This window comes from Zeus faber, assembly GCF_960531495.2.
Source record: "Zeus faber genome assembly, chromosome: 5".
Classification (NCBI taxonomy): Eukaryota; Metazoa; Chordata; class Actinopteri; order Zeiformes; family Zeidae; genus Zeus; species Zeus faber.
In genome coordinates, this window is record NC_137192.1 from 29,643,419 (window position 1) to 29,670,772 (window position 27,354).

At 48.2% G+C, this 27,354-nt stretch overlaps 1 protein-coding gene across 5 annotated transcripts in view; it reads left to right on the forward strand.

The window, feature by feature from the left end:
* The window catches only part of LOC307230365 (tensin-2-like), a 30,732-nt gene extending 5,227 nt beyond the window's left edge, over positions 1-25,505 (forward strand). Inside the window, exons 2-27 of one of the 5 annotated variants that reach the window (XM_080000689.1) lie at positions 1,501-1,606; positions 2,313-2,350; positions 11,368-11,400; positions 11,481-11,530; positions 11,675-11,858; positions 12,089-12,139; positions 12,287-12,409; positions 12,508-12,572; positions 13,789-13,872; positions 14,097-14,209; positions 14,306-14,366; positions 14,806-14,881; positions 15,094-15,223; positions 16,055-16,120; positions 16,715-16,831; positions 17,529-18,920; positions 19,048-19,192; positions 19,918-20,816; positions 21,038-21,169; positions 21,755-21,847; positions 21,997-22,074; positions 22,272-22,349; positions 22,554-22,722; positions 22,980-23,048; positions 23,347-23,376; positions 23,859-25,505. In XM_080000689.1, the coding sequence (XP_079856815.1) occupies positions 1,501-1,606; positions 2,313-2,350; positions 11,368-11,400; positions 11,481-11,530; positions 11,675-11,858; positions 12,089-12,139; positions 12,287-12,409; positions 12,508-12,572; positions 13,789-13,872; positions 14,097-14,209; positions 14,306-14,366; positions 14,806-14,881; positions 15,094-15,223; positions 16,055-16,120; positions 16,715-16,831; positions 17,529-18,920; positions 19,048-19,192; positions 19,918-20,816; positions 21,038-21,169; positions 21,755-21,847; positions 21,997-22,074; positions 22,272-22,349; positions 22,554-22,722; positions 22,980-23,048; positions 23,347-23,376; positions 23,859-24,003 (4,527 nt within the window). In that variant the 3' untranslated portion in view covers positions 24,004-25,505. Of the gene's footprint in view, positions 1-1,500; positions 1,607-2,312; positions 2,351-4,889; positions 4,935-11,367; positions 11,401-11,480; positions 11,531-11,674; positions 11,859-12,088; positions 12,140-12,286; positions 12,410-12,507; positions 12,573-13,788; positions 13,873-14,096; positions 14,210-14,305; positions 14,367-14,805; positions 14,882-15,093; positions 15,224-16,054; positions 16,121-16,714; positions 16,832-17,528; positions 18,921-19,047; positions 19,193-19,917; positions 20,817-21,037; positions 21,170-21,754; positions 21,848-21,996; positions 22,075-22,271; positions 22,350-22,553; positions 22,723-22,979; positions 23,049-23,346; positions 23,377-23,858 lie in introns of those variants that run through there. The other 4 variants (XM_080000690.1, XM_080000693.1, XM_080000692.1 and 1 more) reach the window with 4 other exon arrangements.
* The last annotated feature ends 1,849 nt before the right edge of the window (positions 25,506-27,354 follow it).

The window sequence follows — 27,354 nt, forward strand, 5'->3', positions numbered from 1 at the left end:
AAGTGTTTTCAGAGCAAGAGAAATGCATTAAAGCATTGAGGATGAAGAGAAAGGATCAGTGTTGAGTGGGCGGGGAGGGCGTTTCGGTCGCCCATTCCTCCACTATTCACACTAACACACACACACACTCACACACACACACACACACACACACACAGACACACTCACACACACACACACACATACATACACACACACACACACTCGCACTCGCACTCGCGTCTCTCATCCGTCACCGCCTTCGGTGCTCCTGGAAGGATTGCATCGCTCCGTGTACAACATTCCATGTTTGTGGAGGGTTGTCAGAAGGCGTCGCCCTGATGAGATGTTTCCACGACATTCTATAAACACTGTCCCAACGCTTTTCACGGGGAGAGTTTATAAAACAACGATCCTGTGGACTGTGCGTCAGGGGGGTAGACATTGTACCTGTCAGAGTCTGCTCCTGTAGATGTTTTGGCGTGTGTGTGTGTATGTGTGTGTGTGTGTGTGTGTGTGTGTGTGTGTGTGTGTGTGTGTGTGTGTGTAGCTTTTATAATAATGGAAACAGTAAATTCCCATTGTGTTATATAATTATTACATAATTGCATGTATGACTGCACCTATTCCAACTGCTGTCATTTCACTCAAAGAATCAATCCATGGATACTGTGGATGCACTGACGGTCCATGTGGCCTTGGTCTTGTGCCACCTGGTACGGAGCAGTTCAGCCAGGTGTGGTGTCTGGAGAGGGCATGCATGTACAGGGACAGACGTCTTTTCCTCCATGGCTTTGTCCACAGAGGGCTGTGGGTGGTGTTTACACAGCTGCCATGCTGAGAGCGGCGTAGTACCACCTCGCAGGCTTGAATGGAAACTCATCGTGAGCCTGGCGCTGCTGGCACCGTCCGAACCAGAGATTCCAGCCAGACGTAAATAGCAACGAGACCAGGGCAAAAATAAACAAACATGTGCTATATACGCTTGCAAGTCTAGGCTATATTTCCTAAATTAATTATTTGGAATCCGGGGTTTGTTCCATTTTGTATTTTCCTCGGTGGGTGGGAGCGGCCGCGTTATTGCTGCGAAGCGCTCGTCTCGAACTCCAACCCCGACCGTATTTACCAAAGAAAGATCAAACGGGTCAGTTTTCTCCGAAACGCGTGTCCGCATTTTTAGTTTGTTTACAGAGATGCGTGTTCATATGAAGTCGTATTAAGCCCAGTCACAGGTAGCGTAGGTAAGACGTCGGGGCGTGGCGACGCGACGCCGACGTCCAAAAAACCTCGACACCACAGACGCCGCGAGTCGACGGCGACGCCGGCGTCACACACGCGCGGACACGCCCGGCGCCGCGCCTCTGGAGGCGTTAACTCACAGCTACGCTACACGTGGTTTCCTGCTCCTTCCTGGGGCGAGAAGCGCGGGAGGCTCAGGCGGGGCACGCTCACGGGCGCCGCGTCTTCTCCGTTCCCGGTGGGTTCAAATCCATGAGCACCAACTCCCCTGTCGTGCCGCAGCTCGCTCAAGCAGGGGGCCACGCCTTCGCCGAGAAGAGCTTCAGGAGGAAACGGGCGTGCGACGTGTGCGGACGAGGCATCGACGACCCCGGAGCTTTCTGCAAGGGTGAGTCCCTGCGCCCGCAGGGGAGGGAGAGGGAGAGAGAGAGAGAGAAAGAGAGAGCGAGAGTCTGCTGTTCGTCTTATCATGCCAGCTTTTTTATTTTAAAATCTGTCTTTCTGTTCATTAAATTAACCTTTCTGGATAACGCTGACCTTACAAGATAGACAAAGACCCCACGTCAAATAACTCCGTTAGGATTGTTTCAAAGGTCGTACGCTGTCGCCCTCCCCACACAAACGCAGCAGGCGATCAATCTGTGTGATGTAGTAAGGTTGTAGTTAGGAGGGGCCACGCCCAACTGACTGCTGGTGCTGATCCACACATTATAAAAGCTGCGCTCAGTGTCACGCAGCACACGGGTCAGGATGGAAGACTCCCCATAATTTTAAACACATTATTATTATTATTATTATTATTATTATTATTATTATTATTATTATTATTGTTATGATTGTTGGTATTATTATTATTATTATTATTATTATTATTATTATGATGATGATGATGATGATTATTATTATTATTATTATTAAATGCTGTGAGAATGTTCTGACAAAAAGCTGCTGGTGATGAGAGCAACATAAGTCTAGGTTTCGACGTTGAAAATGTGCCTGCCGCGTCGAAATCATTGGACGGATGGGGGCGGCATCAACCCCACCACCGAACCCCCCCAACCCCGGTCCTAACACCTCCCCCCGTCTCTTTGCAGAGTGCAAGGCCGCGGTCCACAAGGAATGCGAGGCCAAGGTAAGCCTCAAGTCGCCTTCCCTCCCTGGGCTTTCTTCAACTTGTGTCTGGATAACGCCCCTTGTGTCCCCCCCTGCGTCTCCCGTCTCAACCCGGACGTGCGGGACCTCCGTCCGTCCGTCCGTCCGTCCATCCATCCGTCTGTCCGTCCGAGCCTCTGGGATAATGACGGGGTCTCCACGCGCGCCCCAGGTTGTGGTGAGCCATGCGGAGGGGAATGTGTGCGCTGACCTAGATGTCTGGGGAAAGAGGCCGACGTCCCCTGAACTCCAACCGCCCGCGTTGAAGTGAATTCAATTATTAATTAAATCATTCCATGATCTGGTTCCTGTCTTACAGCCCGAGGTCCCTGGGTCTTTAAAGGCTTTTTATTTTTTTATTTTTTTATTATTATTTTTTTTTTTAGGTCAAATCATTCCACATTTTACGCACTACATGAAACATGTACTATTTGATGAAGTATTGCATGATTGCCCGTGCGTGAACTGCGTTTGGAAAACCAGGGAGTTTGTCGGATTTGTTTGCAAATCCAAAACGATCTGGTACATGCGGCGTTCTGCGTTCGGAGGACTCTGGCTTTTCGATCACTGGAGGGCAGCAGTGACACAGGCCGCGCAGGGATAAGTTCATCAAGGATGACGGCCAAATGGGAACGCTCATTTTTGTTTAGAGTGGGCGCTTTGGTTGGAAATGTTCATCCTCCAGCAGCTTTAAATACACATGGGAAGGTTCTCACGTCTCAACGACATCTCTTCAGATTTGCAGTCCACGAGAAATCAGAGGGTTTTTTTCTTTTCTTTCGTTGCTTTTAGATTCCAGAAATATTTGGATCGGAAAGTTCTCCAGGTGGGCTGATCGATGTCACCGGCTTCAATATAGCAACAGATTTTTGGAAAATAAAAGAAGCTTAAAATAAACACTTTGTAAACAGACATTGTCATGAAAGCATTGTCCAAGTGGAAGCTTTTTGGCAGACTTATGTCAAGGTGAAGCAGCCGCGTTTCCCTTAAAACTCAGACGTCAAAATCCGTCCCCTCTGCCGGAATATAAAGCGAGCGACGGCAGTTTGGTGAAAAACACCCGTCAGCCTCGGTGACCACCGCGCCTCTGCCTCCCAAAGGCCGAACGCAAACACACCTTCATCCTCACGCCGGCAGTACTGTGTCCATGCACATGGACCCATCCCCTCAACTAAGCAGCTCATTTCAGCTCAAATTCGTCCACACACACACACGCACGCACACAGGCACGCACACACGCACGCACACAGGCACGCACACACGCACACACACACACACACGTAGGCACACACACACACACACACACACACACACACACACACACACACACACACACGCACACATACACACACACACAAGCGCACACACACAAGCGCACACACTGCTCCTCCACCATTATGCCGTGTGACTGGGCAGCTGTTGTGCCATAGTGGCGTGCATTACATGAGGATTATTATTTTTGGCGTAGTCTTCCCTGGTCGCCGTGGCGATGACCAAAAACAATCCCCCTCGGACGTCAGTGGGTTAGGCGCGAGGCCGGCGCTGCGGACGAGTGCGGACAACTTCAGGCAGAATGATCAATCTGGACAGGGGAGCGTTTAGACGCTAAATATAGGAAATGAGCCGAGTGCCGGGGAAACTTGCCAACGGCCGATCAGCCGAGGGGACACAAATAAGCAGGAACCAACTGGAAAGTGTGTGTGTGTGTCCTGTAAGCACTGAATCTGTGTGGAGTCCCATCTGGGGGCCGCACGCCTTCATGCGCACCCAGGAGAATGGGGGAGGGGGGGGCCACGGGTGTAAATGGCTCCGTGGCTAGTGGCATGTTCTCCTTCCATGTTCCCGGTATCTGTCTCTGACCGTCCCCTCTCTCGTCAGCGCGACGCCTTTCGTTCCAAGAGCCCCCCTCGTTCCCGGGGGCCTCCTCCATCCTTTCCCTGTTCCCTCCTGCTCATGGTTCCACCCCCCTCCCCCCCTTTAATCCTTTCACCGGCGTCTTCCTCCTTCATCTCCGTTATCTCCCCGCCCCGCACTCCTCCGCTCATTCCCCTGTGTCTCACTCTCCCTGCTCTGTCTCTGTCTCTGTCTCTGTCTCGCTCTCAGTGTTTGGTCCTCAGGCTGCGGAAGAGGGCAGCGGAGATCAGAGCCTGTTGACTTTACAAGGCTGTTAAGTGTAGTTGCAATTAGTGCTGGACTGCGGGTTTGTGCTTTTGAGTGTGTGTGTGTGTGTGTGTGCGCGTGTCTGCTGTACATTTTTTGTGTTGCTGCCTACGTGTGTGTGTGAGGGAGACTGGGGTGGGAGGAAGAGCTGTGTTGCTTTGGCCCTTAGCAAAGTGGGCGTGTGTGTGTGTGCGTGTGTGTGTGTGTGTGTGTGTGTGTGCCTGTGTGTGCGTGTGTGTGTGTGTGTGGGTGTGTGTCATGGTGAGGGAGGGAGGCAAATGAGTTGGTGAGTGAGTGTGAGGGAGAGAGGGAGGGAGAGAGGGAGAGTGAGCAGCAGTGGTACAATGTCACAGTGGAGCACACAAGGCAGTTGAGAGACGGGAGCTGGAGCGTCTGGTCGAGAGGTAAAAACCTGCTTCTGTACATTGGTTTTTTAGCACCTGAGCAGGTTAGTTTGCTGGTTAGTTTGCTGGTTAGTTTGCTGATGAGTTTGCTGGTTAGATTGCCAGTTAGTTTGCCGGTTAGTTTGCAGGTTAGATTGCCGGTTAGATTGCCGGTTAGTTTGCCGGTTAGATTGCTGGTTAGTTTGCTGGTTAGATTGCTGGTTAGTTTGCTGGTTAGTTTGCTGGTTAGATTGCTGGTTAGTTTGCTGGTTAGATTGCTGGTTAGAATGCTGGTTAGTTTGCTGGTTAGATTGCTGGTTAGAATGCTGGTTAGTTTGCTGGTTAGATTGCTGGTTAGTTTGCTGGTTAGATTGCTTGGACGCCGCCTGCCGGCGCTCTGCGCGTGTTGTTTTCCCGCAGCAATGCTCACCTGACGCCCGCTTCACACCTCCGAGCGTTTCAAACGACGGGGAGTAACCTTGAGTCGGTGCTGCAGACGTCGCTGCCCTTCCTTGTGATGTTGTTTATTTGAGTAAAAAAAAAAAATCGGGGGGTGCGCCGCCGAGACCTACGGTGTTAAAAAAGACGCCGGATTAAATGTTTTAAAGAGGGGGGGGGTGCATTGTTATGTTTACTGATTAATGAGACGGTTGCGCTGAGGGTGGGATGCAGAGCGCTGGGACGCCGGGGAATCCCACCCAACATTGTAGCCCCGGCGGTGCATTTTCATGCGCTTCTGACCCGCCGGCGCAGTTGTTCTCCCGGTCATTTCGGGAGAGTGAGTTTGACCGAGCGGCGCCAGTGCCCGGCTGGACGGCGGCTGGAGGGGATGGAGCGGCTTCGTCTGGGTCCCAGGTCGGCTGTCCCCTCGTCATCTGATGGAGAGAACGTGACGGAGCCAAACTCCCCACAGCCGCTCCGCTAATGCGCGTCGCTGATTTATAAATCGGAAGGGCGGATCGTGACGCCCGCTGACGTAACACCTTTCTCTGCCAACCTCCTGGATCCCCGCCAGCCTCGCAGCGTGAATATTTCAGCGGGTCCTCCATCAATATTGCAACAAGCTCTTTGGTGCGGAGCGGGTGTCGCAGCCCCAGGGGACGAGGTGAACATCCCGTCTATCGATGCGGCCAAGTGTGATCGGGGATCAATTTCGGGGGGGGGACGGCGTCAATGTCAGCGTCGGCGTTGTTCCAGCCGCCTCGCTCGGCCGGGGGGTCGAGGGCGAGTTTATGAGTGGATGAGACAAATGTTGTCGAGGCCGAAGCGCCCGCAGATGTTACTGACACATTGTTTGCCCGTTTGATTGCATTCATCGCCACTCCTCCATCGTCATTATGACTCTTGGATGTTGGATATTCTGTCCAGGCCCAGAGCACTGACGGCATCATGACGGCTAATGTAGATACGCACACACACACACACACACACACACACACACACACGCACACACACACACACGCACACACACACACACACACGCAATGTTTATATTTATCCCTCTTTTAATTTCCTGTGTGTCTCAGCCTGCCTCTACAAAAAGCCTCGTCTAATGTTCCAGGGATTATACAGATATATAGATGCCATTTTTTTTCCGGTGTAGTCACAACAACGGCATGAGAATCGCTTAGGCCCTAAATGATCTTTTTAACTTTTTTTTTTTTTGTGTGTCTGGCCCGGCACCCCGAGGTGTTTAGATGTCCAGACCAAAAACCCCCGCGCGACGAAGAACGGCCACGACGCCTTTGGAATGCCACAGGCGTGACGAGCCGGCTGAGTTACGATGTGCCGAGGGAGATACAACCAATATGTCTGGCCGTGTGTTCGGGGGCCAGTGCGTGGCCTAAAATAAGGAGGTCTATCAAAATAGCTCAGTGAGATCTCTCTGCTCTCTGTCACTGGTCAGGCGACATGTTCAGCTGTCGACATCTCTCTCCCGTCCTTTTCCCGATACTGTCTCTCTCTCTCTCTCTCTCTCTCTCTCTCTCTCTCTCTCTCTCTCGCTCCAATTAATCGGCGCTCTGGTGTCTTTCCCGCTTTGCTCCGGCTTCCAAAGGATTTCCGCCGTTCTCCTCCCTGAACACTTTTTCCTCGCCGCTTCTCACCTCCTGCCCCCGCGCCTCCTTCCTTCCTTCCTGCCCGCCGCAGCCCCGCGCCATGGTAATCTCCGCGTCCCATGTCGTCCGACCGCGCCCCGCTCGGGCTCAGCGGGAGGCCACGCTAGTTGTCCCCCCCAGGCGGGCCGCCCCGTGGTAAAACCTGCGCCGACCTAAAGCCGGAGGCGGGTGGGGTGGGTTTAGCAGGAGGATAAATGAGGATCAAAGGAAGGTTGAAGGGGTGAGAGGCAAGTGGCCAAGGGAGGAAGAAACAGATTGCATACTTTACTTCAGTATGAGTTTTAAAGCCTTAATACAACCGCTCCCAAATCTGCCGCTGCCCCGGGTGGAACGCTGACACACTCTGCTAAAGCCAAAAGCTCCTTTTTAAGTCTATTAGAGATTGAACGAGCAAGGGAGCGGTAACGCCAGCGAGAATCAGCGTTCACTCCACTCCGGCCGAATGTTTTCACAAGGTTTTGGAATCTTTTGTTTCTCCAACGGCGACGGCTATTTCGATGTTCATTTTCTTTTTTTTCCACTTCCAAACGGGGAAGGCTGGACTCCCCGTCCTCCCTCGCTCCGTCGGCGCGGCATGCCGCCTCGGCTGCCCTGGGTCGCACCCCGCGCGAATGCTTCACCCGGTTGCTTTCGTCCTTCCCCTGCCCCCGCGGGTCCGGCTGTTCTGGCAGAGATCTGCCTTGGCCGCCCCTTCCCTGGGATAGGACCGGTACTACACGATCTGGCAGGGAACACGTAGCAACATCACCGTCGCCGCGGTCGTAGGCGGGGACGGTTGTTGCTGACGACCCGCTGTTCTCCTCTTGCAGTTTTGCACGGCAGCTTCAATCAGCCGGCCATTCGGGCAACAAGCTGGGTCGTCGTTCCATTCCCGGAGGGCTGGATAGGGGGACAGATCACCAAATCATTAGGGCAGCCAGGCAGCCAGCAGGGCAGCGAGCCTGAAAGCCAGTCAGCCAGTCCCTCGGGGTGGGACAGGGCGCTGGCAGTGGCACCTCAGTAAATGCTTGCTGATGGACAAGCAAACTCTACCAGATGGCCCCATTCCCAGTGGCTCCAGCGTGCGCGCTCCATGTGCTAATGAACACCCTTCGGCTTACGTGCTACCATGGACATGTGCATACACTGTGTGTGTGTGTGTGTGTGTGTGTGTGTGTGTGTGTGTGTGTGTGTGTGTGTGTTTGAGTGTCTATGTGGGTCCTATCTCTCTCTTTTTCGATACAGAGCTGAGGTCTGTTTTAAATGGCTTCCGATTGATTGTGGTTTGTTGCTTTGCGTGCACGGTACACTTCAGGGCGCTTTGCTTTTCTGTGTGTGTGTGTGTGTGTGTGTGTGTGTGTGTGTGTGTGTGTGTGTGTGTGTGTGTGTGTGTGTGTGTGTGTGTGTGTGTGTGTGTGTGTGTGTGTGGGCAGGGGGAGGATGGATATGCATGCACGTGTGTGTCGCATGTTCAGTCTCCCCCTTTGACTTGTTTCCTGAGCCCCCCAGTTGTCTACTCCAGCACTATTATTAAAGCTGTATTACCAGAAGCTTCCTCCCTTACGGCTCCATCTCCTTGTTCCCTCATTTCCTCGGCTTTATTTCATGTACGTGATCAGTTCCACAGCCTTTATCACTGCAGCGTGCCCAGTATGCTGGCGCTGCACTGGAAATGTGGAAAGATGTGCTTGAACTTCACATTTACGTGTTTTAAATAATTATTGGTGAAAGTTCAACAAATTGCATTTTTGTTTTATTATATAACAAATTATACATTGGTATTCTTGTCTTTTTCATTCTTAATATCTGTGAATAAATAAATAAACATGAACAAATAAGGTTATAATATCGGTTTATAAAATGTATGTATTGTTATTGTAAAGACATTTTCAAGCCTATAAGATGTATAGGTGTTAGTTATAATTAGTAGTCGGGTTCTCAAAGCGATGGTCAGGTTGGACTTTTAAAGAATATCGTCTCATAGTGATTTTTTTTTTTTTACATTCTCAAATTGACTCAAGCGATTCCCATGCAGTGCTTTCTCCGCCATATTCTCGACTACTTCGTCTGTGGTTTTTCCATCTTCTGTGCCCTCTTACACTTTCTCTGCCTGTCTGTGTGAGTGGTTCTGGGGTTCCTGTTGGCCCGTTTGCGTGTCGATGCTGGAGACACACATATCAGAGGGCATTCCAAAATCCCTTCTGCCCCAGCCTTGAAACAGCAAAAACCAAACTGAAGTCAAATGTGAATTTGTACATTACTTCTCCATGTGTGACCACTTTGTTTTCTATGGTTTGACCCTCTTATGCTGTTTATCCATATCCATCCATCCACAGTATTAACACTGATGTTTGCGATAACAGCACTTTATTAAGATCAGGTATGGATTGTACTTGGTGTGTGTGTGTGTGTGTGTGTGTGTGTGTGTGTGTGCGTGCGTGCCTGTGCGCATGTTTATGGGGTTGTGTCTGCACATGCTTGCAGATGACAAATATAGGTCAACACATGCGTCATCTATGCATTTTCAAGCATTTCATTTGTTTGTGCACGAGTGCGTATTTGTGTGTTTGTGTGTTATGATGGAGACAACCCCGGGAAACGGCTGGAAGATCTAATCCGCCGCGCGTTGATGTCGGTCCTACTCTCTCTCGCTCTCTCTCTCTCGCTCGGCCGTCTTTATCTTAAGCATCCTTATTCTTTAATTCTGTGACATCGTTTTCTCAGGGATTTGACTCTTGAACCCATTGACTTCCGCCTGTCAACATGTGCCGGCCTCCAAACACAGAGGTCAATGAAGCTATCCGTCAAATACCTGTCACGGCGTGGCGGAAAGGTCAGAGTTGACTGGGTGACGTACGTGTGCGGGGTCCCTTGGAGCTGCGTTCGACTGGACTCCCGCCTTCGTGTGGTGCGTAGGGTGGTGGTTGTATGTCTGAGGACTCCTGCCTGAAGGTGTTTTGTCACTGGGCGTGTGTGCGTGGATGCGGTTTTGCACGTCGGTGCCGCTGAACGGAGTCGGTACAAGCGCCGCCAGTCACATGTGGAGGCTTCCTTGAGTGAACTCTGCCCGTCTCTCCTCCCCTTGATGAGAAAAGCCATACAATTTGAAAATGATTAATTGAGCGACTCTTATGTCGAGCGGTTTTACTTGGTGAATTACCAGATTATTCATAAATGTTCACGTCTTTAAATGTGTGCGTCTCAGAAAATGAGCGCAATTTGAATTTGATGTTTCAAATTAAGCTTCTCCTCACTGGGCTAGTATTGGGCTGCCTTGGGACCTCTGGTGCAGGGCAGCAATTGAGGATTTTGTGATTGACGTTAATTCCATTCTAGACTTGCATGTCGTTGATTTTTACGCTGTATTGCACAAATACTGTAATAGGATGAAGTAGACATGTTGTTTCAGGTGTAATTCAGTGTCATTACTCTTTTGCCAAGGAATTTCTTCACTTTGCTTCACAAGTATTTGTGGTGACAGAGCTGTGTAGATGGAGGTGGAAATCATAGTGTGCAGCATTTTAGCTACTGCAGCTCATTTTGTGTGAGTTTTGTGCCTCCACAATTTCTAAATTATATCGTAAATATGTTTGTACTGTGCTGCAGATCATGTGACAATACACAACCTGTGACGTGTGCAGCATCATTTAAGTAAATGGATGGGTTTTGGGAATTAACTATCATCATTCTTTTTGTGAATGGGTACATATTTGTGTCTGTGTATGTGTGTGTGTGTGTGTGTGTGTGTGTGTGTGTGTGTGTGTGTGTGTGTGTGTGTGTGTGTGTGTGTGTGTGTGTCTGTTTTTCGTGGTAGTAAAGGTCACGGTTGTTTGTTTTTGTTTGTTTCCGTATGTTCATGCAGGCGTATGGTTGCCTGCACATTCGTCTGTTGAATGTGTCTGTGTGTGTGTCTGTGTCTGTTTGTGTGTGTTTGTGTGTGTTTGTGTGTGTGTGTGTGTGTGCAGGTGCGTGTGGGTGTGCCTGTGTGTGCGTGTGTGTGTGTGTCTGTGTGTGCGTGCGTCTGTGTGTGTGTGGGTCTTTCTGTCTGTGTCTCGGGGCGGCGCACACACGCAGTCTGGCATCACACTTGGCCAGCCCATCATGTGGAGCGGTTAAATCTCGGCTGACAGCTTCCTCTGCAAACCAGCTGCTGCAGATGACAGAAAGAGAGCAGGAGACTATTCCCATCCTCTCTGACCACACTCCTCCGTGCTCTTCATCCTTCCATCCCCTCATCTCTCCGTGTGGAGCGAGCGCGAGGGCATTAAGCCAAACGCATGACTTACTATGGGCTGTCTCAGCCGTTCTGTGTCTGTGTGTGAGCATGTGAACTAAGCCCTACCTGTCTTCCCTTCCAGGTGACTCGCACCTGTATCCCTGTGCCCGACCTGGTGAGTTCCTCTTTTAACACATTGGGTAATTCTCGTATTTAACTGTGATTTAATTTAACTTCTCTGCTTCACCCTTCCAGCACAGCTCCTTTAAATCCACATCCCAAAAGAAGAGGTGCTCCTTGCTCAGGTAGTCCACGACGGCATGTGACATCCAGTGGAAGAGAAAAACACACGCTTCGTATCGTGCAGATGCACGCTTTGTCGTAAAAAAAAACACGTTAAAAACTAGAGAAGTGAGAGCGCCGGGTCACCGTGCCTTCCCCCCGTCCAGGAGCAAGAGCGTGGAGCGGGTGATGGCGCACGTGATGGAGCGCCACTATGACTTTGACCTCACCTACATCACCGAGAGGATCATCTCCGTCTTCTTCCTGCCCGAGCTGGACGAGCAGCGTTACCGCGGCAACCTCCAAGAGGTGGCAGCCATGCTGAAGTCTAAGCATCAAGACAAGTTCCTGGTTAGTCACGGGCGTGATGGGGGACGAATTGCACAATGTGACGAGATTTTCTTGCCAAAATACAGGATGAATGTGAAATAGACACTTGAGCAACATGTTTTAAATAGTTATAATATATATACAAACTATATCCAGTGTGGATGAGTAGTTATTCTGGTATTATCTTTAGCTACTCATGAGCAATCAAACTTCCAGCCCATACTTAATTATGTCAACTCGATCTACTCCAGCTCCTGAATTTATCAGAGAAGAGACATGACATCGCCAGACTTAACCCAAAGGTAATCTGCTCTGTTTTACTAATCAAAGCATCCAGAAAAGCACCTGAGCTTTCCCTGGTGTGGAACTTCACAATGATCGCAGAACACCGTCCCATGACCTTGTCGTCTCACTCCCTTAAACCTGCTCCCTCCTCGTGTCTGGCGTAGGTGGAGGACTATGGCTGGCCCGATCTCCACGCTCCGCCCCTGGACAGGATCTGTGCCATGTGCAAGGACATGGAGACCTGGCTGACCTCTGACCCCCTCAACGTGGTGGTCCTCCATTGCAAGGTCGGTATGTCGGGATCCCCCGCTTTGCACGCCTCCCTGGAAATAGAAGCTGAGGGGAAAACATGAACCGCTTAGTGATCTTTTGTCCTCCTCGACAGGGGAACAAAGGGAGGACGGGGGTCATTGTGGGAGCCTACATGCACTACAGCAAGATATCAGCTGGGTAAGCTACATCAGTGTGGCAGGTTTGCCTGCCACACGCCACCCGAGTGTGAGGTTGGGGTTCCAGACACACAAGTTTATTGTCGAGAGTGGGCTAGGTGGATCAGGCCACAAGCAGATGGACAGCATGTCATGACAAGAGCTCCCCTCCTGAGTGTGTGTGGGGATGGGGGTTTTACCTGTTCCTCATTAGACCAAACAACCAGCAACAGGTACGCAGCCACTCTGATCCTTGCCTAGACCCAGGACAGGTGTGGCTGCTCAAACCACACCATACCCACACCACAGTCACTACTTTATAGAATCTACTGTATAACTCCGTCTGACACCCTCACAAGATCCTGGCTCTAGTTAAAGGCATGGAATTTATACCTACCAATTGGGCTGTGACAATTACGACATTATTACAAATAATATAATTTATATATATTATATATATCTATAATATATATATATATATAAATTTTTTTTTTGTATTTCTTTCTTTTGCTGGTAAAATTTACAGGAGTGCACATGGTGTGTGATAGGAAAGATAAACACAATAACCATTGTTTAGTTATCATCATCGACTGTCTTCCATCCTTTGTTCAAGGGCTTCTGGAGAAACAACGTTTCAGTCGCTCCACTCATCCGCCGTTCCGCCAAATTAAACAACTAAAAACACCCCGTTTTTATTTGTTTTATTTGGAGGGACGGTGCACGTGTTTGCGTTTTTTGTAAGCTTCTATCTGTTTTATCCTGTTTTACCCCCCTATCTGTTTTACGATTTATAAGAAAACAAATCATGCCATCACAGCCCTACCTACCAGCAAAAACATCACGGTGAACCAGCTTTTTCTCAGGCCTGGCACATTCATTCCCATAACAAATGCCAAATTAGCGTCACAGCATTTGAAAGGTAACTAAAGTGACCATAACACTCTGGTAAATTGAGGCCATTTCCAATTCCAGAGGTGATTTGGTCATTTGGGTTCACTGTCAGATACCTGTGAGATTTTGCTCCTGAAATTGTTCAGAAAAATGCTCAAAACATGACTAATGTCCCTCACATCACTTCACTTTCCCAGTTTCTAACACAAGTTGTAATCCGAAATTATGGATTATTACCCAACGAAATGAGCCAAATATGGCTACATTTCACTGTCACTCCATAACTCAGCAAACTTTATTTAAAGTGTCGGGACAGCTTGTTTTAATGTGTTGCTGACTCTTCACAGGGCAGACCAGGCTCTCACCACCCTGGCCATGAGGAAGTTCTGTGAAGATAAGATTTCCTCTTCGCTGCAGCCCTCTCAGAACAGGTGCGAGCCCCGCCCATCCCCCGCGCTCCTCCCGGGCAAAGCGGCGTGTTCACCCCGCCTCTCCCGGATTCATCTGTTGGAAAACCGCCGATGCCGTTCGTCACTCCCGCCTCTGATCCTTGCTGTTCATTTTGGCTGTTTTTCCCCAAGTGGCTTCGTGGACTCACGCCCTGGCACGTGTCATCTTTCCTCCGTCACCTCCATCACCCTCCTCTTTTTCTCAGGTACATCTACTACTTCGGGGGTCTGCTATCGGGTTCCATCAAGATGAACAGCGGTCCTCTGTTCCTGCACCAGATACTCATTCCCTCACTCCCTAATTTCCAGGCAGGGGGAGGTCAGTCTCAGATTACTGGACCTGTACCATGTTGCACGTTGAAGTGTAGGACTCAAATCCAGAATGGAACAGGAGTAATGCAATTTCCGTCTGTAGGTTACTATCCCTTCCTGAAGATATACCAGTCTCTCCAGCTGGTCTACACCTCAGGCGTCTAGTAAGTAGGCAGTCAGTCAGCCCTCTTCTCGCCCTCCGTGAGAATCCTCTTTTTCTGTCCCTCTGTTGAACGTTGTCTAAGCAGCCCAGCGTCTGTGTTTGGATGTGAGGTGGTCTGTGCCCGCTTTCAAAGTTCATGTTTACTTATCGTTTTCCAAATAGAGATGTGTTTTGACTGGTTTTATGTGTATTTTTTAAGCACGGGCATCCATGGCTCATTTTTACTATCCCATGTGTGTGTGTGTGTTGAGTGTGTGCGTGCGTGTGTGTGCGTGCGTGTGTGTGTGTGTGTGTGTGTGTGTGTGTGTGTGTGTGTGTGTGTGTGTGTGTGTGCATGATCATGCGTGTATGTGCGTGTATGTGTATGTGTGTGTGCGTGTGTGTGTGTATGTGTGTGTATGTGCGTGTGTGCGTGCGTCCGTGCGTGTGTGCTCCTCTAGCGATCCCCAGAGTTCCAGAGCCAGAAAGCTGTGTGTGACCCTAGAGCCGGCCTTGCTGTTAAAGGGTGACATTATGGTGAGAGATACCATGCCGTGCTTGACAGGAAATGCAAACCCGAATACCACACGTAAACAAAGCAATACGTAAGCCGATACGGAGTCTTCAGTCCGTGTGACTTGCAACGCACCGCTCCTAAAATATTATATAAACACGCACCCGACACACACATGTGCTCTCCGCGGCCTTTCTTCCTCACCACCCTCTCCTGCCTGGCCTCTTCTGTGCAGGTGAAGTGTTTCCACCGGCGGCCTCGCGGAGCCGAGAGAGAGGTGGTGTTCAGAGTCCAGTTCCACACCTGTACGGTCCACGGGGCTCAGCTGTGGTTTGGAAAGACGGAGCTGGACCTGGCCTGCACGGGTAAAGATAAGCTACACGCTCTCGTTCTCTCTTCTGGGGCCGCCCGGTTGGTTTCGGTGTTTCCAGGCTGTAAGTGAAGTCAGCCACAGTCAGCCATTTAAAAATGAGCTCAGGAATGTACGTTCATTAATATTTCATTTGTAATGCACCATATAAATGAAGTATGAGTGTATGCAAAGAATAAAAGATATCATAGACATTATATTGGTTATTATTTACTTGACTTACATTTATACACCCATATGTAAACTGAAGAGCGAAGAAATGTGAAAGCGTGTATAAGCACACGTATCAAGAGGAAACCTTTTCTGAAGCTGTACATGGCAGCTTAGCATGAGGCTCTTTTCACCGCCCTGGCGCGCGGTTCCTGAAACAAACGGAGAGCGAGCGCCCGCTGGAACGATGGCGGAACATGCGTCAGACAGCGGCGTTCTCATGACGGTTGAACTGTGCTCAGTGTGGTGCATCATGCTCAGGCTTTAGAGAGAGAGAGAGAGAGAGAGAGAGAGAGAGAGATGAGCCACGCCATCTCTATTTTTGGAATTATGTCGTAATCCTTTCCTCTTCGTGTTTCCAGAAGGCAGACTTCTTTTATGAACACCGTTTATCTTTTGTGTCTTACCTGTCTACATAAATACATGTGCATGGTCTACCTTGAGTGTCTCAACAGTTTTGACAGATTTCCTTTTGTTTCAGGTGCAGGTTTCTATTTCCATCAACCTATTTTAATGCTCTATTTGTACCCTCACAGATTTTCTTCCAATGAGTTTGATTCATCTTTGTCATTATTTGGGTATGTCGGCCATTTTCTGTCTTCCTTTCGCTCTGTAGATGACAGATTCCCTCCTGACGCCACAGTGGAGTTCATTTTTTCCGGAGGCCCAGAGAAAATTAAAGGTGACCGCTTTTATCCTTCTGCCTTCAACACATCACACAGTCTTTCCTCTCCGTCCTCCCAGCACGGTTATTTATAGTATAACCGCTATGATAAATCTCCAAAAAGCACTACTTTGACTCATAATCATAGCCTTTTTTTGTTTTGTTTTTTAGTGCTTACATAACGTGTTTTTTGTACTTAAAACACATCCAAAAAAGAATGTAAGCCAATATTGGGATCAAAACACAGACAGCCATGGTTCCAAAACTGGAAAAAAAAAAAAAAAAAGCCTGTAAGTGCATGAGAAGCTAACTAGATTTTGCACTCTTCGTTGGGAGTGAAGCTTGGTGAATTCTGAAACAAGTGAACTAAAGGTGGAAAGTAAAAAAAAAAAATCCATCCAATACACTCAACATTTTGTCTACAGCAGAGAAACCTTTACAGACGCCATGCACGGAAACACTTAAATGTTTAACTGGAATAATCCCATTCTTTCCAGTAAGGACTACTTTTTGAGTGCATGCAAACACAATCACTGACAGCCATTTTGTTCAGCGCTTTTAATAAAAAAAAAAAAAAAATCATAATTGATATAAAAATGGTTACTTTCCCAGGCCGAGAATTTCAAAAGAATGACCCCTCCATCAAAGTACACTACAACGCCTCTGACCCTGTGGTGAGATGGGATTCCTATGAAAACTTCAACCTGCACCACCAAGACAGTCTGGAATGTAAGACACACACACACACACCCACACACACACACACACACACACACACACACACACGCACGCACGCACACACACACCAGATTTAATTCTCATACTCTCATACATAAGGCTGAGACGGAGCTTCTTCCTGCAAGCCATACGAACTGTCAATGCTGACCTCACCAGGGGTCCTCACTGAGCCACACACATAGGCTCCACTACCTTACTGTACTGTATGTAGCATACTGCACCGCATACTGTGTCACTGTTCAGGGTTGTTCATGATGCCGTATTGCTGCGCCGTACTGTTGTATACTGTGCTGTATATCTCACAAACACTACCTCACTTCATTCACATGCCACTTTAATGCACATATCTGTATATACATAAATAGCCTATCCCATATACTTAAGTCTATCCCATATACATAACACTATTCCCTTTATCTATTTTATTTTATTTTACTTTATTTTATTCTATATATTTTTATTTTATTCTATAGTATTCGACTTACTGCATTACGTTTTAGGAATCAGTTAGTTGGTCAAGTAGAAATTTTTAGGTAGCTACTGTGTTCAGTCTAGAACATTGTGTGTAATCACCGGGTGCGTTGCATTGACATTTCACTGCATACATGTATGAAAGTATGTATATGTATGTGACAAATAAACCTCTTGAATCTTGAATCTTGAATAACCTTTTTTTTTTCCCTTGCAGGCATCTCTCACACAAGGGGCCCTTTGGATGGCAGTCTGTACGCCCAGGTGAGGAAGCGACGTGGGCCAGTATCCACAGCCTCAGCAGCCTCGCCGAACGGATGCCTCCCTGGCAGTCCAACGGTGAAGCCCCAGTCCCCCAGCCCACCCCAACCGGTCTCCTTCAGCTCTGACTCAGGCCACTCCTCAGCCCCGTCCGATCACCTGGAGCAACCCTCCCCCTCCCCAACCCGCCAGGGCAGAAAGGAGGCCGACAATCCACTGAGGAGGGGAGAAAAGGAGGACAAAACGAGGGGAAAGACTCGGGGGAAAGAGAGAGAGCGGGAAACCGCCATTTTAGATGACGTGGACCCATCGAGTCCGGAGGGTTTCAAGCGCGAGTGCTCGTGTTGTGGTCAAGGAGGTACGAGATGTGGGGAGGAGCGCTGGGAGAGGGAGCTGTGTCTCGCCAACAGTCACTGTCCCGGACGCTGTAACAGCACAAAAAAAAATCCCAAAAGTCGAACACTGCCAGCCTTGCCGTCTAATCCTGTGTCCCCTCCCTCCCGTATGACTTTCTGCCATCGCCACAGTGCTCACCAGTTGCCTGAGTTGCAGTGGGAGCATCCCACGCCTCCTGTGCTCTGTCTCCACAGGCCCTGCTTTCCCCACTCCACCCCTGAACTCACCCACCCACACAGCCTCACCCTCCCAGCCTCCAATAGACTGTGCCCGGGGGAGGAGTGTCACCTCTTTCATTACTCTAGCCACGGACCACCCTCCCACCTTTCTCCTCAGTCGCTGCCCTCCAGTCCATACAAGGAGCTGTTCTTTCACCCTCCCACTGTGTCCTCCAGGTGTCCCTGTCGGGACTGCACCAGCAGGCGGGAGCACCAAGCAGCGTCGGTCAGAATGTTCCACCCTCTGCGCTCCGACCAATCGGGAAACTTGCACTGGACCCGAGACGGGGTGCCACAAACAAGAGAGGGTCCCCCAATGTGGGATGCTGAACATCAGTGGGTTGCAGAGAGAGAAGCAGAGTTTGGGCAGTGCAAGTCAGCCATGCCAACATATCGTGTCTGCCAATCTCCATTAGAGCAGGGTCAAAACCTGGACCAGCATGGGTTTGTCCTTGGCCTTCACCAGGGCTATCCCAGTCCCCTTTCTCCCATGGATGCTGCCAGCAGTGGCTACTGCACCCCTCCTCCACCGCGCACCTCCTGTGCCTGCTCCCCCTATCAGAACTCCCCAGCAGAGAGCCATGAGAGTGGAGGTTACGTTTCAGGGTACCAGTCTGGAACGTCCTCTCCTTTGCAACCTACCAGCCCCAACCTTGGAGCATCACCAGTAAGAAGCCAACCAGTGGAGACCCCCCCTGTAGCCAGTAGCCAACAAGACAACAATCATCACCAAGGTAAGTGAGGTAGCCCTGTCCTGACTGGTCCAGGGGAGCAGACATTATAGTAATGAATTAAAATTGTAGTCTCTCACACTTGAATTTTATTTTGTCTCCCCTCTTCACCTTTTTCCATCCCCCAAAGAACAAGTCCAGGGTGATGTGAAGGTGCGCACGTCCCAGGGTTCGGTGGGGAGCTCAGAAGACAGTGAACAACCGAGCGCTCCTGGAATGGACTCAGACCATGACTACACACTGATAAGCAGCAGCCCGACACACTCTGAAGACAGGTGGGCGCTCATCAAGGCATGAAATGAGCCCTGCACGTTGTTTTTGTTCGACAGAATTGGAAATAATGGGTGTCTAATTATAAACCAGTTCCTCTAATTCATATATCGTTATGAGAAATGCAGTTACAGTTAAAACTCAGTGAGGATTCCGGAATACGCCAGGGAGATGAGTTTTGTGGGCAAGTAGTATGAAGCTTTAATGAATCCCCACACTGCCAATTAGGGTTGTTAAGCTCTTTTAGAAATGAGAAATTTGAGACAGAAGTATCCACCAGGAGTGAGTTGGCAAAAAAAATAAAGAGACTTTTGGAGTTTGTTGCCACACTGCTGTTGAATCAATGAGATCATATTCAGAGTGAAGGCAGTGCTGTAAATGTAAACAGGAATCCCTGGCATTGGAAGGGGTATGGAGCTCAAAATGTGGAGCTTTTTTTCATAAACGTTTTAAAGTGTTTGAGAGTCTGAATGTATTTTTTAAGCTAAATTTCGATGATGAACGCATTTCAAACTCAAGCCCTTGAAAAGGTGAAAGTTGGACATTGAACCATTTGGACATCTGAAAGCGTCACTGATGATAGCGAACGATTACCAAAAGGAAACATTGATAAATGAGATCCATTGCTTTCGGAGAATACTGACTTTTCTGAGCTTAGATATTTGAAACAGGCGACTTATCAACATGTATTATCTAAAGTCTTCTCTTGGCATGTTTGCCTTTCTTCCAGGGTAACAGAGGAGCCGATCACTCCCGTGGAGCCCCCCAAGCCAAGGCCGAGATCCTCGCTCCCTGCATCTCTGGACTCCAACACAAGCAGCAACAACACCGTAACGCAAACACCAAAACAAACAACCACTCAAATAGACGCTGTACATAAAGCAAGCAACCCTCCCGAGAGTGTGAGCTTGACCGGCGAGGAGGGAGGCGATGAAAAATCCAACCAATCTGAGACATCGGCTCAGACCACCGTCACGATCCCCGCCTCCACCCAAACGGTCGCCAAGGTCCAAATGCAGCTCAACGGCTCTGCCCTTCCTGGAGACGCGCCGCCGGACGGCAGCCGGGGTCTGTCATTCAACTCCCCCTCCGGCCAGAGCTCCACTCCCTCTTCCGCACCTTCTCCCCTCGGCTCCCCCGCCCGGCGGCCTTCTCCTCAGCCCTCCTTGCCGGCGACAGACGCCGCTGACCAGAGACTCTCACCTGACAAAGAGAGCACGCCAGACCACCAAACCAAACCACCCTCTCCTGTCCCCGACGGATATAGCACTCCGACCTTCCCCTTGGCCTCCTACTACTACCCATTGCTGAACGTCCCCCGCGTCCCCTACACCGGTTACACCGCAGTCACCATCCCTGCCGCTCAGCCACCGCTCCCGGAGAAGAAACGCTTTTCCTCCTCTCCGGTGATGAATGGCCACAACTCGCTGCTCAGGGCCGCCTCCGCCCCTTCCCCGACCAGCCCCCACCACGTCACATTCTCCCCCTCGGTGGCAGAGCTTCCCCCTCCGGGCCGGAGAGCGTCGGCGCAGTCCGGCTGTAGAGACGAGGCCGACACCAGGGTCAACGCTAAGTTTGTCCAGGACAGCTCCAAGTACTGGTACAAAGCCGGCATCTCCAGAGACCAAGGTAAAGGTTCAGGGGGATGTGGATAATTCATACACATGTTTCGAATCATTTTACCTCTTTGTATAACAGCTCTGCTGTACAAAGAATCTGCCAGAGCTAGAAACCACATCTTACTGCATGAACAAAGAGTCCTTGACCTTCAAATCGTGAGTCATAACGTTGCTTCTTTCTTTCTGTCCTCAAGCCCCCTCATGCTAATGTGAGTTCTCCTTCCGCCACAGCGATAGCCGTGTTGAAGGACAAGGAGCCGGGTTATTTCCTCATCAGAGACAGCAACTCCTTCCAGGGGGCGTACGGCCTCGCCCTCAAGGTGGCCACGCCTCCCCTGAATGCCAACATCAATGGCAGCAAAGGTAAGGACTGGCGGTTGGTTTATTTTCTATTGACGACCCGGTGCCACGTATTAGGACATTACTCTGACCTATAAAACAGACGCAGCGAGACCGCTGAATCCCTGCTCGCAGCATTGAAGCCACTTTTGATTCGACCTATTCTCACTGTAACATTTTATAGTCATATAATTGCATGCTATAGGAATATCTTATTGCCAAAACAGATTTCCCCAGCGTTTTTTTCCAGCCACGTTGCATTGATAGCGGTCTTGTTATAAAACACTGAGGTTCCACTTTATTTATTGCACGTCAATAAATGGTTATTGGACATTTATCAATCTTATACGTTCTACAGTATATAAATTCACTGGGTCAATGGACAGTGTGGAAAGGTACGTGAATAAGCCATTTAAAGCCATAATTGTGGCAAATATTACTGTAAGTCACGAGCTTGTAATTTTGTTTTTTAGTTGATGTTCTATGGGGTGGAAGGATTCCAACATATCCGGCATCTGCGTAAAGTATCGCAAACGTTAGGTGACACGGTACAAGTAAAATGGGCTCCTCCTCTGCTCCTCCCTCCTCCCCTGTCTCCCTTCCTCCCAGGGGACCCGCTGGAGCATCTGGTGAGACACTTCCTCATAGAGACGGGGCCACGGGGAGTGAAGATCAAGGGCTGCCAGAACGAGTCCTACTTTGGTTCGTCGCGCGGCGGAGACGTCTCCAACGACGGCTTTTCATTTTTGCTCATCCCACTTTCTTTCACACTTCGATACCGCTCGCCCTCCTCCCTCCTCGCCAGCTATATTACCGTTCTCGCCTTTTCTCTTCTTCCCTCCGTCTCGCAGGCAGTTTATCCGCTCTTGTTTACCAGCATTCAATCACTCCGATATCTCTACCATGTGCCCTGCGCATCCCTGATAAAGGTAATAGCTTGATCATGTATGTTATGTCAATATGGGGCACAAACGGGAATAGTATGTTACTCAAGATTGTCAAAAAACTGAAAAAAAAAAAAAAAGATGGAAAAACTACAACATAGATATATATTAAAATAAATGTACTGCTGACTTTAAGTTCAGTATCGTCTTTTAATCATTACTTTATAATTATGATGTTTCAGATCTGGTTGGGGAGCTTCAGGAGATGCAAAGTACCACCAACACCAGCACAGCGGCAGATCTCCTCAAGCAGGGAGCAGGTAGCAAATCAGCCCGTCTGCGGAGTTAGATGTTCACGTAATATCGAGATCAAACAGCAAATGTTTTCTCAATGTGGACGCTATATGAAGTGCAGCGTTTACGTTTGACCGGCGGAAGTCGCCGAATTCGCCACATCATCGCGGCGGCGTCTTCATCGTAACCATTCGCGTCAATGTCTTTTTTCTCTCCCCCGCCCCATCCAGCCTGCAACGTCTTCTACCTGAACTCCGTGGAGACGGAATCGCTGACGGGTCCTCAGGCCATCTCCAAGGCAACCAAGAGCACTCTGACTCTGAGTCCGCGTCCCACGGCGACGGTGGTCCACTTCAAAGTGTCCACGCAGGGCATCACTCTGACCGACAGCAAGAGAAGGTGCCTCACGCCCCCCTCGTCAACACCAGTGTTAAGATATCACATCCAAGCGCTGCCATTCGTTTAGTATGCCGGGCAACGGGGAGACGATAAAAGGAAGTAATATCGAAAGGCGTGGGCGGTTGCTATGGAAATGAGCGGCAACCAGGCAATGAGACCTGAATTAATGCCGCGCTTCATTACTTGTTGGCCTGAAAATGGTCAGGCAGCGCATGTATTTGGCAACCTCGGCGACGAAGGCTTTCCTCTCTGCCCAGGTTGTTCTTCAGACGACACTACCCCATCAACAGCGTGACGTACAGCAGCGTGGAACCCCAGGACCAGAGGTGCGTCCCTACAACGCGGCGTCGCCACAGCGACGCCGACAGCCCGCGACGCGCGTTTGCGTTCACGCCGAGTATCCTCAGCCACGTCTCTGCTGCGCAAAGACCTCTCACGTCCACGATTCTCCTCCATCTTGTCTTCAAAGATATCTTGGTTGTCTTAGTGCCTTTGCTTGTCGCCAATAGGAATATTGCCAATGATTATTGCTTTTGTCATCAGTGCCAAAAATACCCATGTCTTGCCATTCATCTTCTTCCATGCCTAAGTCTGTGTGTCATTATTTGTCTGCCCGTGCTTCAGGTGGACTAACTCTAATAGTACGACAAGCAAGTGAGTGCTTGCATCTGGTTCATTTTTCTTTCTCTGTGTTGTTTGTTTGGCCATGTGTGTGCTTTCGTTGCATGGCAAATGATCACTTATACACACACACACAGTATATACTGTATATATACCTATATATACTGTATATATACTGTATATACATAGTATATATATATATACATATACTGTATATATACTGCATAAATACACAGTATATATACGGTAAATATATATATATATACCGTATATGTTCTGTATATATACAGTATATGTGTGTGTTTATATGTGTGTGTGTGTGTGTGTATGTATATATATATATATGTATGTATGTATGTGTGTGTGTGTGTGTGTGTATATATATATATACTGTATGTGCGTGTGTGTGTGTGTGTGTGTGTCTGTGTGTGTGTGTCCTTATTTATTCTTTATTTTTCTAACTAGCACTGTGATACTGTATGAGCCGGTAATTCCTGACGCTCCTTCTCCCGCAGGATGTTTGGCTTTGTGGCGAGGCGGAGCGGCAGCGCCACGGAGAACGTGTGCCACCTCTTTGCGGAGATGGACCCCGAGCAGCCGGCGGTGGCCATCGTCAACTTCATCAACAAGGTCATGCTGGGGCCACAGCTGAGGAGATGAGGCGGGCACCTGTGCGCGCCAACTCCTGTGGAATGGACGATGTGTTATTATGACTCTAAACACAACACTCTTTGAGAGGTGTGTGTGTGTGTGTGTGTGTGTGTGTGTAAGGGTTTGGATTTGACAGCTTACAGGTCTATGGGACAATCAAATCAAATTTCTATGTTTGTGTAAAGCACAAGCCGTGAGTAAGCTTCTAAAACTCTTGCCAAATGAGATTTAACAACGTTTTGTTTTTTTTTGGTGTGAGGGTCATGTATTCACTGTTATTGTATGCATCTCTAGACTTTTATTTCTATACCTTTCATTGTCCCGAAGGAGTACTCTGTTGCATGGCGCGCGCCTTATAAACGTCATGACTGTCAATCTATTTGGCCCCGGACTGTTATTCAGCTCGAAATGCGACGCATCAAACAGCTCGGATGGATCTTTTATTATTGTTATTTTCTTACTGGAATTTAAAAAAAAGAGCGCCGTTGTTTCCAGGCGATCCGGGCGACGACAACCCCCGCGGCCTCGTTGCCAAACAGAGGAAATTGTGTTCAAAGGAAGTCAAGCTGTTGTGTGATCGTACGGTGGATACGTCTTTGTGTACATTTTATTCTCCATGCGCCGGTGTTTGTTTTTTATTTGTCCTCAGGAAAGGCTTGCTGCAGCTGTGTGTATTTTAACGCGCACTGACATATTCGTCCTTGAAGTGTCACACTCGCCGTTGCACATAACACGATCGCATTTTGTTTTCCGAATTGTTTCGTCATAGTTTGGCGACAGCGAGGTGAAAGGCGGAACGCCCGTGTGCATTCTAAATGCAAGGTGGACTGTAGATGGTGAGAAAATGTCAAACGGTGATGAACCGTTTCCAAATATTACGGCCAATTATTGTGCTACGGCACATTGTTTTCAATGATTCAATGTCACATTTTATTGAGTATTTTTTATTTTTTGTTGCTCAAAAATTATATGGGGGCGGGGTGTTTACCCTTTAAACAGTATTTACAAATGAAATGTTCCTGGACAGTATAATCAATATGTTAACATAAACATATTTATAAAGTGCAACTGGAACGCCATTCGGACCCGGAGACTTCAAAGGTTTTTATTTCGGGTTTCAGCGAAAGCAGGTGGGAAAATGTCTCTTCTGGTTTCTCTTCATTTCCCAATGTAAGTTGATACGAAGCATCCCGTGACGTGTAGGTGTGCGATCATGGGCACGGCCTGCGTCCAACTCTGTTTTGCTCTCTTCTTCACTTCAAACCAAAGACTTTACATTTTCTGCTGAGTGTAACTTGATTTCATTTATATGCTCGTGGTCGCTTTTTGTGTGTTTTATAAACCAAAAAACAGTATTCCCATTTCTGCGGTGAACCCAATATGAATATTTTTCCTAACGAAATGTTTGATAAAAAAAAAAAAAAGGAAGGAATATATTTCATGCCTCTCGACGGGATGACAAGAACAGCGAAGTGTGAGGAGAGAAGCGAAAATAAAACAAGAGGAAAAGATGTGGAGATGTGAGTGTTTCCTTATTCGATCTCACGGTGGATGTCACTTTATTTAGTGTCCTGAGTTATACGCACAGGGATGGATATTCCGTGTATTTCCTCCTGAAGTATTTCTGGAAGTTAAAACAACAGCGGGACATGTACTACCATGTTTTAAGGTGTGTTTTTTTAATTATTATTATTCATAAAGCAATTGTTATCGTTTAACAAAATGACGAGGTCCCACCGAGATTTGAACTCGGATCGCTGGATTCAAAGTCCAGAGTGCTAACCATTACACCATGGGACCTTTACAGCTGAGCGCTGCGAATACTGGGGATAAGAGGTGTCAACCGGCCGCGGTGGGAACTACGTCTTCCGATCTTCTTTTCGTCCTTGAAGACCCTTCCAGCGCCGGACTCCTTCTCAGATAAAGGAGAGAAAAGCTCGTCGTTAAGCCGTTAATTCACCCGGATTAGCGACCGCCGCGCGGTCCACAGCGTCCTTTCTCCCCGGAAGAGGAGGACTCGCGGGCCGCCGCCGCAGCTCGGCTTTGAGACGGTTCAAATCGCTGTAATAATAATAATAATAATAATAATAATAATAACAATAATAATAATGTTGTTATTATTATTATTATTATTATAATAATTTTATTTTTATTAATATTAATAATAATAATAATAATAAGAAGAAGAAGAAGAAGAAGAAGAAGAAGAAGAAGAAGAAGAATGTCATTATTGTTGTTATCTTTATTTTATTATTATTATTATTATTATTATTATTATTAATAATAATAATAATAATAATAATAATAATAATAATAATAATTAGTAGTAGTAGTAGTCGTATGATGATGATGATGATGATGATGATGATGATGATGATGATGATGATGATGATGATGATGATAAGTCATAGTAGTTGTATGAGTAAAAGATTACAAATTAAAATGTGCTAAAAATCATTTGGGCACTTTTTTGTATACCTTTTTTCATACGTCGTGCTATATCGCAGCGATGCAAAGGCCCGCTCCCGCTCTTTTTTAAAAATGTTTTTTATTTTAAATCTAATCGACACTCTTTGACCTCTCTGCTTTTCCACTCGAGTTAAAAGTTTAAAAAGAGCATGTGTGTGTGTGCGGGGGGGGGGGGGGGGGGATCAACCTTGTGCGCAACACCAAACAAGAAACTCGAGTGTTGCTCGCCACCGGTTGTGATTATACCCGGTGACCCGCCCCGGCGCCCCTGCACGGAAAGAACATTCATTGCGTGTGTTTCCTCTCGTCTGTGTAACACAGGGACGGACTGCGGCGCTTCTTCCCTTTTTACTGCAACTGTCGACATGGTCAGCAGAGGGTGACAGAGTTCTGAGAGTAGAAACCCCATCCACGCACAACAGGCCTGGATCCCGGGGAAGATCCTGGCGTCCTCTCAGGCCGTCTCTTAAAGCCGTACTCAGATGATTCTGTTGGCGGATCGTGCTTTTGGTCCGCCTTTCCTGGAAAGAATGCAAAAACCCAGCACATATATTTAAAAAAAATGATAATAAATCAATGGCGGCCGCAGGGAATTTTAGAAAGCGTAGTCGGTTGTGGTCAGCAAACTGTCCGTATAAATGAGCTTTCACAAAAAAAAAAAGAACGGCACCCCGGGATGACAAAATATCCCCGCCACCTCAAGTGACCAAAAAAAATGAAAAAATGAAGTTCAGAAGAAGGCGTGTTTTGCAGAATAGAAAGTGAACATCTGAGAGCGAAGGTGAGGGTCAATGTTGAGTGGGGGGCAGTCTTATGGATTGCCATTTTAAGTACTGTTAAAAAGTCCATGAGTGAAAGCACTCAATCTAATTTTTAATAACAAAATCTGAA